Source organism: Arvicola amphibius, chromosome 1, assembly GCF_903992535.2.
Source record: "Arvicola amphibius chromosome 1, mArvAmp1.2, whole genome shotgun sequence".
Lineage (NCBI taxonomy): Eukaryota > Metazoa > Chordata > Mammalia > Rodentia > Cricetidae > Arvicola > Arvicola amphibius.
Window position 1 is genome coordinate 106,745,823 of NC_052047.1, and position 19,326 is coordinate 106,765,148.

The 19,326-nt window shown below is 36.5% G+C and overlaps 1 protein-coding gene across 1 annotated transcript; it reads right to left on the reverse strand.

The window, feature by feature from the left end:
• Positions 1 to 1,170: 1,170 nt before the first annotated feature.
• On the reverse strand, positions 1,171 to 19,020 carry LOC119821558 (olfactory receptor 52N5-like). Its single transcript, XM_042055884.1, is given in 3 exon segments — positions 1,171 to 1,591; positions 1,802 to 2,306; positions 18,831 to 19,020. Coding segments are annotated over 3 exon segments (1,116 nt in total).
• Positions 19,021 to 19,326: the final 306 nt, after the last annotated feature.

Sequence of the window (19,326 nt, forward strand, 5' to 3'; positions counted from 1 at the left end):
TCCTACACCATCTCAAACAAAACTCGTCAAACTAAACATCCTTCCCTTCTATTTCCTGTGCATCTCTCTATCCATCCTCCTGATTCCTTCTTACTCTTTATGTTTTTTTCTTATGTTCACTTCCTGTCAACTGGTTGCTTGCTCCTGTGGCTGACTTTATTTAATCTTGTTTACAATATTGCAATCTATGTCTGACTTTAATCTTGTTTACAATATTCAAGCAGAAAGCTCTAGGGATGAGCTATACCATCATTAAAAATAGGTTTTTCCAATAAGCAATGCAATTTGGGGGTTTACAGTGTTATTAAATATCCTGTAACATGAACAAATAAAAATACTCATTAATTTGGAAAATGAAAAATAAGTATAAGTAAATGAACAAACTTACCACTCATTTTACCAATTAATTGGCCTGAAACTTGAAGGCGTATACCCTATACCAGATGGTTCAATCACCATGACTCTTAAAACATTTATGCTTTTGAGTAAGAAGTGTGTGTCCATTCTAGAAACTTTAATGACAGGGCAAACCTTTTGAACTTAATATAGAGAGAAGTTACATATTTATTCAATTAATTCATGTGATTAACTTTATCTTCAGTATTTCCGATATTAAAGAAACTAGATAGATAGATAGATAGATAGATAGATAGATAGATAGATGATAGATAGATAGATAGATAGATAGATGATAGATAGATAGATAGATAGATAGATGATAGATAGATAGATAGATAGATAGATAACCAATATGAACAAAAAATTTAAGGAATCACTAAAAAGATGCAATATGTCTGAAATGGATCTGTTGGAGGGAAATCATTGTTATACCATATCAGTGAGTTTGCCTAGGGCTGGAGGTGAAAAGCATCATTCTACTTCTGTATTTGAGAGATTAACTAGACTTAATTATAACAGATATATCTCTTTACTTTAAAATACCATGTTGTGCATGATAAACAAAGTCTTATCAGACAAGTAAAGATAAATTATTTTTTAAAAGTAAGATGAAAAGAAAATATAGGAAAAGCATTGAGATATAAACCCATATACAAATTTTCCTCAACATTGTTGAAGAGGTAATGGAAAATACTCATGGTTTCCTCCTTGTTAGAGTTTTATTGACAATTCCTCTACATACTTTTAAAAGGTCAAGAAATTTTACTTGAGTCACCTTGAACGTTTTTCACCGTGAAAGAATTTAATGATGCTGTCTCTGATTTGTTTGGTCTTCATTCCATAAACAATGGGATTTAGAGTTGGAGGAAGAAGATAAAGATTAGCTACAATGATGTGAAGAGAAGGAGGGATAGTGTGAACCCCAAAACGATGAGTAAAGAAAGTAAAGAAGGCTGGAACATAAGTGATGATAATGGCAGATATGTGGGCAGTGCAGGTGCTGAAGGCCATCTGCCGAGCATCTGCTGAGGACAGGCTGACCACTGCCCGGTGGATCATAATGTAGGACACAGAGACACAGCAAATGTCAAACACACCAATCAGGAGTGCAACCATGAGACCATAAATGACATTGATTTTGATGCTAGCACAGGATAACTTTACCACAGACATGTGGTCACAATATGTATGGGAGCCGGGCGGTGGTGGCGCACGCCTTTAATCCCAGCACTCGGGAGGCAGAGGCAGGCGGATCTCTGTGAGTTCGAGACCAGCCTGGTCTACAAGAGCTAGCTCCAGGGCAGGCTCTAAAGCTGCAGAGAAACCCTGTCTCGAAAAACCAAAAAAAAAAAAAAAAAAAAAAAAAAAAAAAAAAAAAAAAAAAAAACAAAAACAATATGTATGGGAGATGACATTGACTTGGCAGAAGGGCAAACGTTTAACCAAGAATGGAAAAGGAATCATCAGCAACACACCTCTCAAGAAGGTGGCAAGCCCAACTTTGGCAATGACAGAGTTGGTAATTATGGTAGCATAACGTAGTGGGTAGCAAATGGCCACATAGCAGTCCAGGGCCATGAGCATGAGCACCCCAGACTCCACTCCCGTGAACCCATGTACAAAGATCATCTGAACTAGGCAAGCAGTGAAGCTAATTTCCTTGAGTTTGAATCAAAAGATGAAGAGGGTATTGGGAAGAGTGGTTGTACAGGTAAACAGATCAGCAAGGGAAAGCATAGCCAGAAAGAAATACATTGGGCGATGTAATGATTCCTCATAATAGATGAGGTACACAAGGCCAAAGTTGCCCACCAGGGAGATGATGTACATTGTACAGAGTGGAAGGGAGATCCATGTGTGCAATGCTTCCAGTCCAGGAATTTCATTAAGAATGAAAGACTGTGGGGCTGCATATGAGTTATTGGAAACAGCACAGCTAATTCACTGAACACACTCTATTGTTCCAGAGTCTCTATCCTGAGGAAATGAATTAAAACAAAACAAAAAGGATTGATTAGTTTATTTCCAGGTGAAAACATAAAACTATAGTAAGATTACATTTATAAGTAGTATCAGTTGTTTTGCATTCTGGTGACATTTAAAGGGCACAATTATTGGATAATACTAATATTCAAGGCAATAATTTAACAGTCTTTTAAACTATCTAAGTTTGATTTTAAAGCCTTGGAGGTATAATATTTTTACCATTAAATAGAAGCACAAACTGGGGGAATGAGATGTTTAATAGGGCTCTCTCTCTCTTTCTGTCTCTCTGTCTCTCTGTGTGTGTCTCTCTCTCAAACACACACACACACACACATACAGAGAGAGAGAGAGAGAGAGAGAGAGAGAGAGAGAGAGAGAGAGAGAGAGAGAGAGAGAGAGAGAGAGAGAGAACTAGCCAGTGGCAAAATGCCATACTCCTAAAATAACTCCCCACTCTAGTCTTGTAATTAGCTTTAACTAAACTAAGTGATTCACACATTGTTTTTTGAAGACATGAGTAGATGAGAAAACCAAAAGAATCAGTAGACATTGGAGGGAGACAAGGGAGGGTAGTGGAGGAATGTGGTTAAAATAAGAGTATGTTAAGTAGTGCAATGAAATCTGTTATGGGTAATTAATATATGCTAATAAAATCACTATTCACATAAGATAAAATTGTTATTCATGTATTATACCAATACTTATAAGTCTTTGATTATTTAACCTGCCTTGAAATAGGACATAACTTACAGGGGTAAATCATTACATATGAAGTGCACTAGAAATTTTTTTATATTAAATTAATTTTTTGTGTCAGCATGTGGTGGTAAGATTATCATTATTTCCCTTAAATAACTTTTTCTTTGCATTTCAGTTTATTCTATGTCAACAGTGTGATTTACCATATGTAATCTGTGAAGAGTTTATTATGCACAACACTATGCTAGCAAATCAATAACCAATAAAGAGATTAGATAATTAGCAAATTAAAGCCTAGGACCTGATATGTTCACCCATGAATCTTACCAATAATTTAAAGAGTGGACAATATAAAGAGAAGACAATACTTTGAAACTCATTTTAAAAAAACAATTACCATCCTGATACCAAAGGTGAATAAACATTATAGGAAAAAATAGAGAAGAAAAAAGAAGGAAGGAAGGAAAGGAATAGAGAGAAAGAAAGAAGAGGAAAGGAGAGAGAAAACTATGGTCTATATTTTTGATGAAGCCAAGTGTAAAAACCTCAAAAAATTCTAGCAAATAAAAAAAGCACAATAAAAATGTCATTTATTATGATCAAGCAGACTCAATAAGGGAAGAAAGTTTGGTTCAGCATACCATAAAAGTTAATAAATGCAATATATCACAAATGTAGTAGCTTCAACAAAATGGTATTGGAATAAAAACAGACACATGGACCAATGGAACAGAATAGGAATCCCAGAAATATATCCATATATTAGTAACTAAATTAATATTTTTAATGTTTTTATTGAAATTGAAATAAAATTCCATCTCTTTTCCCTTCCCTTCCCCCAACCTCTCCAATACACCCATTCTTAATCCTCTTCCATGTCCCCCCACTATCAAGTTGATAGTATGTAATCTTTCTAAACTATATGTGCATGTGTTCATCTATAGGTACAAATATGAATTCAGTCATATAAGTCCATTTCTGCTGTTGATGTGTTTATGGTTTCAAAGCTGACCACTCTGCATTGGACAACCATTAAGTGGACTCATCCCTGGGAGAGGTTAAATAGTTGCCTGTATTCCTTTATCTAGGAGTAGGACCTCACAAAATTTACTTTTTAAAAGGATGGCAACAACATATAACTAGGAAAGCAAATTCCCTTTAGTAAATGGTACTGGGATAGGCTTCTGTCCACATGCAAAAAACTTAAATCATATCCACATCTATTGCCTTATGCAAGATGAAATACAAGTGTACTAAAGGCATGTATGCTATTCCACTTCTCTCCATAAGTCTTCTCAGAGTACACAGAAGTGCCAGTCTTTAAAAGAGAACTAAGTGCTTTCAAGAGCACGGGGTTGGCTACTCTCACTAGATACAGAATCTTTGATTTGCCTGCTAGTAGAGATTAATTTCGACAAATCTTGTGATTTTTCTCATTTAGTCAATCTATTGGTTACAGTAATCAAAACTAAGCCAATGTAAGACTTGTGGGCTAACAGCCTTGGTGACTCAGTCTCTCATTTGTTTAATTAAGTAGTAAATGAAACAGCTCAGCTCATCAGTGCTCTGCACAGGCTTCCTGCTTTCTTCACCCCTTTGGTAACAATAAGTGCATTACCTGATCAAGGTACCTGAGCTCCAGGATCTCCTGGGAAACCCAGGAACTAATGTTATGACTGGTGCCTCTGCTGGGTCCTCATCCCCCACTGGGCAGCCATTTGATGCAAAATGTTTGCTGCCTTTGGCTTGTCATGCATGCCTTTGGCTGTTGAAACAGAAGACAGACTCCTTTGTATTATCACTTGGTCCCAGTGTCCAGGTCTAAAGAGACCAGGAGACTGGCCTTTCTGTTTGGTTTCACCCTCATACTACAAATATCTCTAGCAGTGATCTCCAGGCCAGAAACATTTTATCTTAGGAATTCAGGGACAAAGTCACAAAATATAATCTTATGATCTATCTGACTACTCCTTTTCCCAGTCTACTGGAGAACATCTGTAATAAGCAAGTCCAAAAAGGGCATGCCTAGACTCTGATGTGATTTCTGTTTAGTTGTGACTGTAGTTTCAAAATGTCAGTTCCAGAATATCTTAAGTGTATGGAATCTATCTTGTTAAACTTTGGAAGAACTCAGATATTTGCCATTGTATGGCAACAGCACCTGTGCTAACTCTTGCCAGACTAAGACCTCAGCTGTTTTAGGTTCCTTTTGCACAGAAATAGCAAGTTTACATCTCATATCGGTCAATATGTCTGGGTAAAAAAAAGTAGCAGTTCTTTTTGGTTATGTGCAGTCATTCATTTACTATTCCTTAGTTATTATTTGAATTATTTGTGAACTTGGTTGCATTATTATAATAAGTCTACAACCCAATACTTTTAACTAACAAAGAGAGTATATCCAATAACTTTCCCAAGAACACAGAATTTTGTGATTTTTGAGTTAAGTGCTGGTGAAGCAAATGGTACCCATAACCCCTCTTTCTCCATTTCAATAGAAATTTCTCTCTTCATTTCAATAGAGTCAGTAATCTAAACACTTATAATAGGACAATTTATATTCACTTTACCCCTTTATTGTTCTGTGAATTGTTTTAGTGCATTGGCTAAATTTGTTACAAATTTTATTTTTGAATGAGAAAAGTACTAATTAAAAAAATACTCTGGCCAGTTAAAGTTGTGTTGACTGCAAGTTGCATAGCTGAACTGAAGAAAGGGAAGGAATTAGTAAAGACAGTCTAGTAGTTAGAGAGTAGTGCTGATCCACTTAACGTTGGTTTAAGGGACCTTAGTGAGTTTATTGTGTAATCCTACATGTTTATCTCTGGTAACAAATAATTGAACAAATAAATAAATAAATGGAGGCTTTACTATATTCTAAAGACATGTCAAGAGCATCTCACCTTGAGATGAGACTCCCCATCTCACACAATACTGTATCTACTTTGAATGAACATCTCTTGTTAATATTCTCAGGCTAACAAATCACAGACAGTATCCTCAACAGGTCAGTTCCTGACCCATTTGTTTCTTGTGATGACACAGGTAGGCTGAAATGACACCCAGCTTTGTTGCACAATGAGCAAGGGATCAGATTATCCGGAGAGCAGAAATCAATCTTTACCTTACTGAAGCTGCAGAGAAGGAGCCTGAGGCCTGCTCATGCCAGGGAAAGGACTCAGGATTATGTATAATGGCAGCAGCTGGTGTCGCCTGAAGACTGTATTGCCCAGCTGAGAGTCTACAAGAAACATACATGATCTTTTACTCTCTGAAGTACCAAGTCTCTATGTAAAACAGGGCTTAACAGTCTCTAGAGACCACACAGCCTCATGGGAAATAGTGATACAAGGTGCTACATATACAGGGAATTAAAATAAAAATCTTTCTTTAATCCCCCAAAGAAGAGATGTCCAGGAAGTAACTCCCGTCCCACGGTGGGATTAGAAGTTAGAGATTACTGGTTAAAATAATTAGAAACAAAATGAATTCTGTTGTTTGTGTGTGTATGGAAGGATGTCTTTTGTTTCATTTTGGAAATTTTTGTTTTGTTATTTGTTTTAATTTTGGGGTTTTGTTGTTGTTGTTCTGTGATGCTGGTTTGCTTTTTATTTTGACGGGGGAAGGTCCACGAAATTGGGTGAGTATGGAGGTACTCCTGGGACAAGTTGGGGGAAGCATGGCCAAAATATTTTATATTATTTTTTTAAATAAAAAATTTAAATAAGGTTATAAATGTATGTGATTTAATTAAATTTACTTATACTGTGAGTTCAGAAATAGTAGGTGGTCATTAGCTAAAAAATTAATAAAAACATTTAAAATAACATGCATTTCTATACATTCTCTTGAGGATTTGTGTATCTTTATATCTATGAATGGTTATTTTTTCTAATTATTGTGACTATAGTTCTTGGGTTTCTTTTTGTCATGGAGGGATCTCTCTAAACAAAATAGAAGTGCTTGGACTTTTTCTTTCTGTGTTTCTTTTCTTTCTTCTTTTGTCTTTTCTTTTTCTTTTTAACTTTCTACCAAGGGTCAGTATATAATATTGTCGTGGAGTACAGAAAAGCTATGAAGGGGTGCTGTGCTAGGACGGCTAGGGATGGTTGAGAATTGCAAGTTTATTTTATGATGTGAGTTTTAATTAATTATTTCACTTTAAAACTATTTTCATTTTTATCTATGTGTATGTGTGTCTGTATGTCTGCAGCAACTGTGGATGCAAAAAAGGGTATAGGATCCCCTGGGGCTGTAGTTTCAGAACATAGGTGCAATGCCCAACATAGGTGCTGGGAATCAAACTCTAGGCTTCTGTGAGATGTGCAAACCTTCTTAACTCCTTAGCACCTCTTCAAATCTTTTGATTTTCCATGTTTTCTGTCTTTGATTATTCTGATATATAACATCCAGACTTAGCAAACTAAATCAAAGGAAGTCTCAATAGATGCAAGTGATTCAATGGGGTGCAGTCCAGTAAACATGAGAGAATTTAGGGGAAGGCAAACTGTGTGAAGAGTCCATAATTGTAGATTGACTGAAGGGGAAAAACATCAAGCTTTAATAGCTATTTTAGGACTATGAGGAGGCTTGTGTCAATTGAGTTTACAGTATAGAACAGAGTCAGGTGAGGACCAAGACATTATGTTTAATAACGGCCTTTTGACTTAGTCATTGGTTATAGGGACATGTAGTAGGGCAAATAACTAGGCTATGTAAAAATAAAGTTCTATATTCGTTATTTTTTCTTTTTCTTTTTTCTTCTCTCATAGCATACATCCCAACTACAGCCTCCCATCCCTTCACTCCTCCCAGCCACCCTTCTCTTATCCCCCAGATCCACTGCTCCTACATTTCCCTCCAGAAAAAAGTGGGCCTCCTAGGGATAGCAAAACATGGTATTAAATAAAGACAATAAGACTAGGCACAAACCCTCATAGAAAGGCTGTAAGGGGCAACTGGGAAGGGAAAAGGTCCCAAGAACAGGCAAAAAAGTCAGAGATACCTGTACCCCCACTGTTAGGAGCCCCATAAAAACCCCCAAGCTAAACAACTACAACATATACGCAGAGGACCTCTTGCAGACCCATGCACTCTGTGATTGCCACTTGGGTCTCTGTGAGTTGCTATGAACCCTGTTTAGTTGAATCTGTGGGCCATGTTCTCCTGCTGTTCTTGATTCTTCTGGCTCCTGTAATCTTTAATCTCCCTCTTCTTTGGGTACAGGGAGCTTCAAGAGGAGGACAAAGATACCTACTGTGACTACAAATTAGAATATAATATGTGATTAACTACTAATCTGCATTTCCTTATTATCCTAAACAGTTGGTAATAATAATTTCCAAGGACAAAAATTTACATTACATTGTTAAATAAGTTATTTAGGTACAATACCTTGAACAAGAGTAGAAATGTTTGTATAGTATGTTCTAACAAAATTAATCTTAAATTTGTATACACTATACAAAAGTCTAATCCAATGTGAAACATTTAATACTAGTAGTTGCTCTTTAAAAGTAGATTCAATAATCTACCTTTTTATCTTATCTATATCATCCCTTTTTTCTTTTCAAAGTAGTTTCTACCCTTTTATCCTGTCATATCTATATCATCCCCTTTTTCATTCCAAGTGGTGAGGTGGGTGGGTTTCTAATCATTCAATTGGATATAGATATTTTAAGGTTGGTTATCTGAAAATCTTAGGCTGCTACTCTATATTCTTATAATGTAATGCTGAAATTGGCTCTCCATTAAATTCTTCTGTTTAGATTTGAACATCTCTGTGATCTGGTTTATTAGATTTTTCTAAGGCATGTATCTTAGCACTCAGATTAACCAACCTTTCAGTGATAAGACAAAAACGATAAAATTAATAATGTTTGCAATTGGCATTACATAAATCCCATCTAGATTAGATATCCTCTCATTTAATCATTCCATTTTCAAACTGTCTAGCATACAGAAACCCAAATCTCTCCATTGTAATGGTTTTTTTCATTTTTTAATGTGGGAGAAAAAAAACTTTCTCTTTTAACTAATTCCTTCCTTTAAGAATTCCTGGTTGTTTTACCAAATATACTGATAATGTTGATGAAGATGTGAGGCTTATCGTTACTGTGTAGAAGAGTAAAAGCCTGACTGGATTTCAAGGCAGCGACCTAGTTTGGCAGGAGCCTGAGAAGGGGTTCAGGAGATCCTACAACTCATAGTGGAGAGAGAGAGAGGCAGAGACAGAGAGGGGGCTACCTGAAAAATGCACAGGGGTTCAGAAAAGCACATGTAGCAGGGCTGCCTGAGGCTTGGGGGAAAAAGAAAATAAACCATAGCTGGGTGGGGCTAGAGTCCCATGTAAAGTTCTGGCTTGTGCTGGTGGCTTTTTCATGAATTTGTACCCAAACATTGGGTGCCACATGTAGCACAAATAATAAAAACCCAGAGACAGATATTGGGATTCAAGCTGAAGATCAGAAAGCAAAACAGCCAAGCCACTAAAGAACTCTTATCTTTATCAAGGCTGGGCAACTGCAGACTGAACCCTGAGCTTCTGTCTCCTCCCATTTTATATTCCCTTTTAGTTCTGGGGTTAAATACATGTGACTGCCTAGTACTAGGATTAAAGGTGTGTGATACCACTGCCTGACCTCCAGTGGCTTTGTTTTACCCTCTGATCTCCAGACAAGCTTTATTTATCAAAACATAAATAAAATATCACTATAAACCCTGGCACGGGTTCCCTGTTGTGGCTTGGCCTCAAGTTAGACCAGTCATTTGTTACATACTTCCACAAACTCTGAACCACCATTGCCCCAACACATCTTGCAGGCAGGATAGGTTATGGGTCAAAGCTTTTGTGACTGGGTTGATTAGTTAGTCTGGATAACAGTTTGTCTATCTTGTTAATTTTCTCAAAGAACCAACTCTTTGTTTCATTGATTCTTTGTATTGTTCTCTTTGTTCTATTTTATTGATTCCAACCCTCATTTGATTATTTTCTGCCATCTATTCATCTTTGGTGTGCTTGCTTTGTTGTTGTTGTTTTTCTAGAGTTTTCAGATGTGCTGTTAAGTTGCTAGTATGAGTTCTCTCCAATTATTTTTTATGTAGGCACTTGGTACTAAGAACTTTTCCTCACTGCAGCTTTCATTTGTATCTCATAAGTTTGGGTATGTTGTACATTCATTTTCATTGAATTCTAGGAAGTCTTTTATTTCTTTCTTTATTTAATGCCTTGACCAAGTAGAGAATTATCCAATCTTTGTGAGTTTGTAGACCTTCTGTTGTTTCTGTTGTTGAAATCCAGCTTTTATCTGTGGTGGTCTGATAGGATGAGGTGGATTATTTCAAATTTCTTATATTTTTGAGACTTGTTTTGTGACCAAGTATTTGGTCAATTTTGGAGAAAGTTCCATGAAGTGTTGAGTAGGTATATTCCTTTTTCTTGGGTGAAATGTTTTATAAATATCTTTTAGGTCCATCTGGTTTGTACTGTCTGCTAGGTCCAGTATTTCTCTGTTTAGTTTTTGTGTGGATGATGCATCCATTGGTGATAGCAGGGTATTGAAGTTTCCCACTATTAATATGTGAGGGTCAATGTGTTATTTAAGTTTCAGCAATGTTTCTTTTTCAAGTGTGGGTGTTCTTGCATTCAAGGCATAGATGTTAAGATTTGAAACATTATCTTGGTGAATTATTCCTTAGATGAGTATAAAGTGTCTTTCCCTGTCTTTTTTTTAATTAATTATGGCTTGAAGTCTATTTTATTAGATACTAGAATGGCTATACCAGCTTGTTCCTTAGGTGAATTTGCTTGGCAAATCTTTTTACAGTCCTTTACCCTGAGTTAATGCCTGATTTTGATGTTGAGGTGTGTTTCTTGTATGCAGGAGAAGGATGGATCCTGTTTTCACATCCATTATGTTAGTCTCTGTCTTTTTATTGGGAAATTGAATCAATTGGTATTAAGATATATCAATGACCAATGACTTTAATTCCTGTTATTTTGCTCTTGTTGTTGTTTGTAGTGGTTGTGGTTGTGGTGGTGGTGGTGGTGGTGTGTTTGTGTGTGTGTGTGTGTGTGAGAGAGAGAGAGAGACAGAGAGAGACAGAGAGAGACAGAGAGAGACAGAGACAGAGACAGAGACAGAGAGAGAATTTCCCTTCTTTTGTTTGGTTTTTTTTTTTTGGTATGAGATTCTTTATTTCCTGGATTTTTGTAGGTATAGTTTACTACCTTGGGTTGGAGTTGCCTTTCTAGTGTTGTCTATAAGTCTGGATTTATAGATGTTGTTCAAATTTGACTTTATTGTGGCATGTCTTATTTTCTCCGTCTATGGTAATGGAAGTTTTGCTGAGTATAGTAGACTGGGCTTACATCTACTGTTTCTTAGATTCCATAGAACATCTATCCTGGCCCTTCTGAATTTTAGACTCTCAAGTGAGAAGTTAGGTATAATTCTGATAGGTCTACTTTTATATGTTAACTTGCTCTTTTTCCCTTACAATTTTTAATATTGTTTCTTTGTTCTGTAGGTTTAGTGTTTTTATTATTATGTGGTTAGTGCACTTTCTTTTCTGTTCCAGTCTATTTGGTTTTCTGTAAGCTTCTTGTACCTTTATAGACATCTCCTTCTTTAGGTTAGGAAGATTTTTTTCTATGATTTTGTTGAAAATATTTTCTGGGCCTTTGTACTGAGATTCTTTCTTCTCCTTCTATTCTTTTTTATTCTTAAGTTTGGTCTTTTTATAGTATCCCAGATTTCCTGGATGTTTTCTGTCAGGAATCTTTTACATTTAACATTTTCTTTGACCCATGTATCTATCTCTTCTATGTTTCTTCAATGGCTGCAATTATCTCTTACATCTCTGTTAGTAATGCTTATGTCTGTAGTTTCTGTTTGCTCACTGAGAATTTTTGTCTCCAGAATTCCCTCAGTTTATGTTTTCTTTACTGCTTCTATTTCCATTTTCAGGTATTGAGCAGTTTTATACATTTCCTTCAACTGTTTGTTTTTTCTTGGCTTTCTTTAGGCAATTTACTCATTTCCTCCATTTTGGGAATTTGTTTTTTCATCAATTTCTTTAAGGGATTTATTAATTTCTTCTTTAAGGACCTTATCATCTTAATTAAGTTAGTTTTAAGGTCTTTATATTGTAATTCAGCTGTATTGGAATTTTCAGGGCTTGCTGTAGTAGGATAACTGGGCTCTCTGGTAGTGTAATATTTCCCCTAGTGTTGTTGATTGGGTTCTTATGCTGGCCTCTAGACATCTGAGTTTGGGTTGATTATAGGTTCAGGTGCCAATTTCTGGGTTTGTCTTTGTTGGGTGGGTATTTTATTCCTTGGTTTCTGTTTTCTCTCTGGTCTTCTGGCTTGTGTGGCCTGTGGTTGATCATCTAAGTTGAGGCCTGGAGTTCCAGTGGCTGGTTTGACTTCTGGTCCAGCAGGGAGTCTCTGCTCAAGTTTCAGCCTTCTGACTGGCATGCAAAGGGTGTCTGGGTGAGGGAACCAAGAGAGTGGGCAAAATCTGTGGATTGGTGTGGTTTACCTGGTCTTCTGGCAAGCATGTCTATAGTCTTTATTTATATTGAGCAAATTACTTCTGTCCTGCCTCTGAAAAAAAAAATGCTGTAATTACTGTCTTCACTAAAAGGCACTTTTATTGACATAGGAACTCAGCTGTTTCCAACTGAATACGAGGCATTGGGCTAGCAGCTATATCCTGACACCAACATACTTTGTCCTCAGTAGAATTGCTGGCTGGGAAGTCATGTACATCTGACATTTAAAGCTGTCCAACTGTCTTAGCTAGTTAGCTCACTATACAACAGTGTACCATAGCTTCTTACTTTTATTTAATTGTATCTTAGTACCTATCTTCTGACCAATCTTGCCCCATTTACAGTGCACTTTCCCAGGATCTGGGGACCTCTCTCAACTGCTCTGAAATAAACAAAAGGAGGTTTCTATGTTCTTTTTATGTTTTACAAATTAATGAAATCATGGGGCACTCACATGATATGTTCTTTGATTTCCACTTTCATCTATGTTGCAAATGATAGGATTTCATCCTTTTTTCTGCACAAATACTATTTTCTTACATAGACAAACCTTCTTTTCTTTATTGATTGATCATTTGTTGAACACTTAGCTTGCTTCTGTTTCTTGGTTTTATAAATGCAGCTGCAATGAATGGAAGTTTGCAGAAGCCTTTTAAACATGTTATTCATTTCTGTTGGACATGTGCCCTGTAAAGGCATTCTAGAAATAAATAAATAAAGGTGTGTTTGTTACTTTTTGTGTTATGATGATAAAATACCCATTAAGAGCAACTTAGTGAAAGAAGGCTTTATTTTTACTTTTGCTTTTAAATTTATGTGGTGATATCAAGCATGAAAAGTAAAAGATATGTGATAGAGAGGGGAAGACAATGAAACGTGTTTAGAGAAGATAAATACTATTGAATGGGCATGCTACACATCTGTGGCCTGTTTGTCAATGCTCAGGTGGGTATGTGAACAATCATAGTCACATTTGGGGAGTATGCTTTCATTTATCCTCAGTAAAACCTGAAAATAATATTGTCTGATGACAAAGATAGTGATACAGAACTTAATGAGAAGCTGATGCTACTTTGGTCAATGATGTGTGCCAGTCTATGCTTGATGTGGTAGCTGCAAGTGACTGAGACTGGCATGCTTCAATAAACGGTGAAGTATGACCTCCCCCATGTTGCTCCTTCTCCTCCTCCCTATCTTCCTCAGCTCCTCCTCCTACTTCTTTTCCTTCTTCTTCCATGGAGGCTGAAAAATGACTTCAAGCATTTGCTCTGAGTCTGGCAGAAATCTTTACATATTCAATATCTGAAATGATAAAAATAATTTGTAATTGTTTTTCCAAATCCCTTTAGTATCAATCTTTTCACAATGAAATATATAAGAGGAAATTAGGCCAACAAATTATATGGAAGGATATATGACATTGTCAAGTCCAAAATAGTAAATGTGTGTGTTTATGCAGACATGTAAATTTTACATATACATTAAATAATTGATAAACTTAGAATGAATATAAACTAGATAGAAAACACTTCTGTGTAACTTTTTAGAAAATATATGATTTTGCGTGTCAGCTTCTCTGTCTTTTTTTCAAAAATCTCATGAATTGTGATAACATATAAGTGTTTATGTACATACATATGCATATGTGTGGTAAAATTAACCTGTGATCAGATGAATGGAATGAAGATTAATTTTATGACTATCATAGCTATTGGTCAAAAGTTATATACACACAGAAGAATACATATAACATCAATGTCATTTTTCTTATTTTTCTTTACATTTTTTATGCAATATGTTTTAGTCATGTTTTTTTCCTTCCTGAAACTCATTCCAGATCCTCCTAATCACATCCCCTCCCCAAACAACAAACAAGCAAAAGACAAAAATCAAAATAAAACCCCAACAAGACAAAAATACACAAACAAAACAAAACAACCAAAAATTATGTAGTCAGTTTTATGTTTGCTATCTACTCCTGGGCATGGTGCCTGCCTGTTCTGGAGTGTAGTTAATATACCTAGTAACACTTAACTGGAGAAAACTGATTTTCCCTATCCCAGTAGGTATCAGCAGCATCTTGGTTAGGGATGGGACGTAAAGTCTGGTTCTTCTTCTTGGTGTTGGGATTTGATTTTGTTTGAACATGTGTGTGTCTTGTATGTGCTGTCTCTAAAGCCCTTTTGAAAAACTATGATATTATTTTTCTTTAGTTTCACCAGTGTTTAAAGAACTATTAAGTGCAGAAATTATCACAAGAGTCCCAAAGGTTCTATCCTTCTCTCTAGGTCTCCCGGGAAAGTGAACTGAAAAGACCCAATCAGGTGCACCAACTCAAAGTTATGAATTTCTCAAAAGGCTGTGAAGCCTTCAGGTCAAATCTGATTGTCAGAGAATTCCTGATGCTCAGTCATGTACTCCAGTCTTGTCTTTGTTGACTCCAAGGTAAGCTGGGATAACTTTCAAAGACTCTTGCTTTTGAAAATTATAAGAAACACAATGATTGGGGTGTGGTTGTTGACTAGTGCAATGATACATAACTATTCATTTGGGGAATAAAAAGAAAATGTGGCCTCCCTACACTGTGAAACAATTTTCATCCATCTGTAATTTCACGGAGATAGCAAAGTTTGGGCAGTTTTAGGTTCTTATAGGAGGAAAGTATTTTTGCTTTAGCTAATAGTTAATTATCTTCATAATTGCTTCTAGTGGGATGGTCTGGGCGGGAAAATGGGAGTTTGCCCAAGATTAGAAAAACAGAGAGTAGAAGGAGTTGGGAGGATTTGTTAGGAGAATTCTATGGAAGTCCTCAGTGCAATCTCTCACACAGCCAGGTGTCACATGGCATCTGTGCGAACTGGTTCAGACCTGAAAATCAGGCAGTCTTACAGACAGGCTCTGTATGAAGGGCTCCATCAATGAAGAACCAACTATCTTTAACTTTTTGTGTTTGTTCTGTCTTTCTCCGTTTCTCTGTTAAGATACAACCAAAAATAATTTTTTTCTTTCTTGCACCTGAGCATCGGGTTCTTCTGATCTCATGAGCCTGTGCAGCTGTTTTTCAGCATTAGGGTGTATCTACTATGGTGATGGAAATTCATGAACTTTCAAATGGAAATTTATACTTTTGTCACCACTTTGCTTTTGTGAACTAAGGTACTTTTGAGTCACCCTGCACCTCCATTCCCTTTCTTATACAATGATATAATGAGGCTGTTATCTATGCTGTATAGAGTTGAATAAGAGATTTATCTACTTGGCTGATTAGTGTAACCTGAGAAAATAGCATGCCTTAAAGAATGTTGAAGACATTGTTAAATTGTTAAAGGGTAAAACATCTCGTATAATCTGTTGATTATTCTAACAGATAATTTGCATTAATGGCTGTATTCCAGGAACTAATTGGAGGCCTACTCCTCATCTAGCTATTGTAATTTGTCTATGGCACAGAGCAGAACTTAGAACACTTCCCATTTATGACTCCTTTTCTTCTGGGAAATTTTTACATAACCTCATGTACATAGTGTTATCAAATAAGAATACAAACCAAACACTGGAAAATAAATCAGAAAGGAATTTATTTTAAACTGGATCTTTGGTATGCATATAATTTTGCCATTTATTAAAGACAAAAGAAAATTTTTATTAGTGATATAAAGTGCTTATTTATTTTCAAATGACTTAAAACTTGTCTGGGCATTTCTTACTGTGGGACACAGAGCATCTTCAGCATGTTTTGGAGTTCATGGATTTTTTTTATGATTGCTAAGACCGAGAAGGCTGCTGTATATAACTTTATAACACAAAATAGAAATGAGTTGTTTATGGTGATCTTAGAATGATGTGGAAGGTCCTTCTGTCTATGTGTGGCTTTTATTGGTTAATGAATAAAGAAACTGCTTTGAGCCTGTAGCAGAGCTATAGGGGAACACAGCCAGGTGGGGCAAACTAAACTGAATGCTGGGAGAAAGAAGGGCAGAGTCAGAGAGAGAAGCTATGTAGCCCTGCCAGAGACAGAAGCCAGACTTTAGCCAGTAAGCCACAGTCACATGGTGATACACAGATTAGTAGAAATGGGTTAAATTAATATGTAAAAGTTAGCCAATAAGAAGCTATAGCTAACTGGCCAAGCAGTGATTTATTTTCTGTGTGATCATTTTGGGGCTAAGTGGCCAGGAATAATCAAGCAACTGTCTCCTTTTACAATCTTTTTGAATTGTTTGAATACTGAGGATGGAGCAAAAGCTGCTAAAAAATATTTGTTTATAAATGCTGCTGAATTAATCCAAGACATGTATTTCGAAAATGCCTTGACTTCAAAACTGAAGTCAAAAGGTGTGTTACTTTGGAGAAGAGGTTTTGCTTGTTTCCACAAAAAAATTAGAGGCCACGGATCCATTTCAGGTTAAGAAATACAGGTTTGATCAAGGAAGGCCACCTGAGAAATCTCTGATAGGAGCAGATGGCCCAGATGTCAGAGTTCTACATCCAGAATAGATTCAAGACTGCTGCCTGAGATGATCAAGCCTCACAGAATTTTCCAGTCAGGACTTGACCGTAATTCTAAATTTTCTTTAGGTCCATGTAAGATTATCAATGCCACCCAATCAACAGGAGTAGCCTGGAACACTACACCAACATTCCCAAAAAAATGGACTATGGATATTTTCCTTTGCTTAGAGTGTTGGTCAAGTTGTTATGGATAATGGTCAGAAGAAAAGCTAAACTAAAGATATTAGATTCAGAGTTCTTGCTTTTTTAAAGAAAAAAAGGAGGGAAGTGCTTGGGACAATGGTCTTTTATCCTATCCCTTATGTTATTTTTAATAAAACACTGATTGGACAGTAGCCAGATAGAAAGTATAGGTGGGGTTAAAAGGCAGGAAGTAGAAGTGGGGCAACAAAAATTCTGGGAAGAGGGAAGTTTTAGTCTGCAGTCCTGACCCAGATGCAGAGGACACAAGATGTGACTGCCTCACCAAAAATGGTACCAAGCCACGTGGCTAACACAGACAAGGATTATGGGCTAATATATGTTATAAGAGTTAATAAGAAGCCTGAAATACTAGGCCAATCAGTTTATAATTAATGTAGACCTCTGTGTGATTTCTTTGGGACTTAATGACTGCAGGAACCGGGCACGACAGAAAATTCTGTCAACATTAGAAATTCATAAAATTCAGTCCAAATCATTTAATGATTCTCTAAATGAGACTGAAGTTAGTAGCATAAATAACAGTATTTAAATATAAACATTATAATACAATGCAATGCAAATAGATACTAATTTTGAATATGCTAAATAATGATGACAGGAAAATATGAATAATATTGTTTTGTAATTAAACCATGCTTTTTATCTGTTGGTGAAGCTTATCTCTGAGGTTTTGGTTTGTTACCCTGAATTTTCATGTCCAGCCTTACTTTAGTTTGGGTTTTCTTCAGCGGTTCTATTTCCTTCTACTTTCATATCCTGTATAGCCTGTATTTTTCTCATTATTTCAGTCAATTATTTGTATTTTCATTATCTTTGTTAAAACATTTACCTATATCTACTTGAAGGGCTTTGAACATTTTCATATTACTTTGTTGAACTGCTTGTCTTATGCTTTAGAGAAGTAGATTTTCTTGGAGTCTATTCTAATAGGTTTCTGGCTTCTGCAGGGAGACATATTGTCTTTGTTCTTCAATTTCTTGTTTTGTATTGGGATCTAGACATCTGGAGTTATGTGTAGATATCTGTTTTTTTTCTTGGTTGGGTAGGTGTTCTGTTCTTTGGTTTATGATACCCACTTTGACTTCTAGCCTAGTATGGCAGTGGTGGGGTCCCTGGTGAGAATATTTATGGGTTTCAAGTGTGCTGGTTGAGGAGTCTCTAGTAGAGAGAGGATTTGTGGACTGGTGAGAATCAGAAAGGAATGCAGAGAAGCCATAAAGAAAAGCTGGAAGGGCAATGAGAAAGAACTAGGGGGACCCTAGAGATCTGTACCAATAGGCAGTGTCCCAAGGGAATGGACATGGGTTGGGAGCAGGGGATCATGTAGGCAGACTGCAGCAGGGTTAAAGGCTAGTGTGGAGAGAGCTAAATGGAGAATAGGAAGGATTAATGTCACCTACCTAGGTCCAGTCAATTGTGTACACTTGGAGTCCTTGGTAGAGAGGAGTTCTGTAAGTCTGCAGGTGTCATACAGGAGTGCGGATGAGCTAGAGGAAAGTCTGATGTATATACGAATGAAGTCGAAGGAACAGCTGACTCATCTGTCTGTGATTTACAGAATGTCATTTTATCATATTGCTGATGTTTGGGACACAGTGATGGCTTCTTTGGGAGTTTATCAGTTTTAATTTCTAAGTCAGCAATTGAGACCCAGCAGCTCATGCTTATCTGTTTATCCTGGGCCCCCCCTTTTTTTTTCTATTTGTGCCTTGGATGCTGTCTGCCCTCTGCTTGTATTAGAAGAAACAGAGACATCTGAGGCAGCATTACACTATTATTTCCCACAATAAGTCTGGATTTTGAGCAGGATGAAAATAACTTCACTTAATTGACATACATCAGTTAATGGAAAACTCGTCTGCTAGAATGCTCTGAATTGATATAGGATCTAAAGATACAGGTGGAAATAGTGATTGATGCTTTATTGATGCTATATTTACTCAATATTCACTGCACACGATGTTTGCA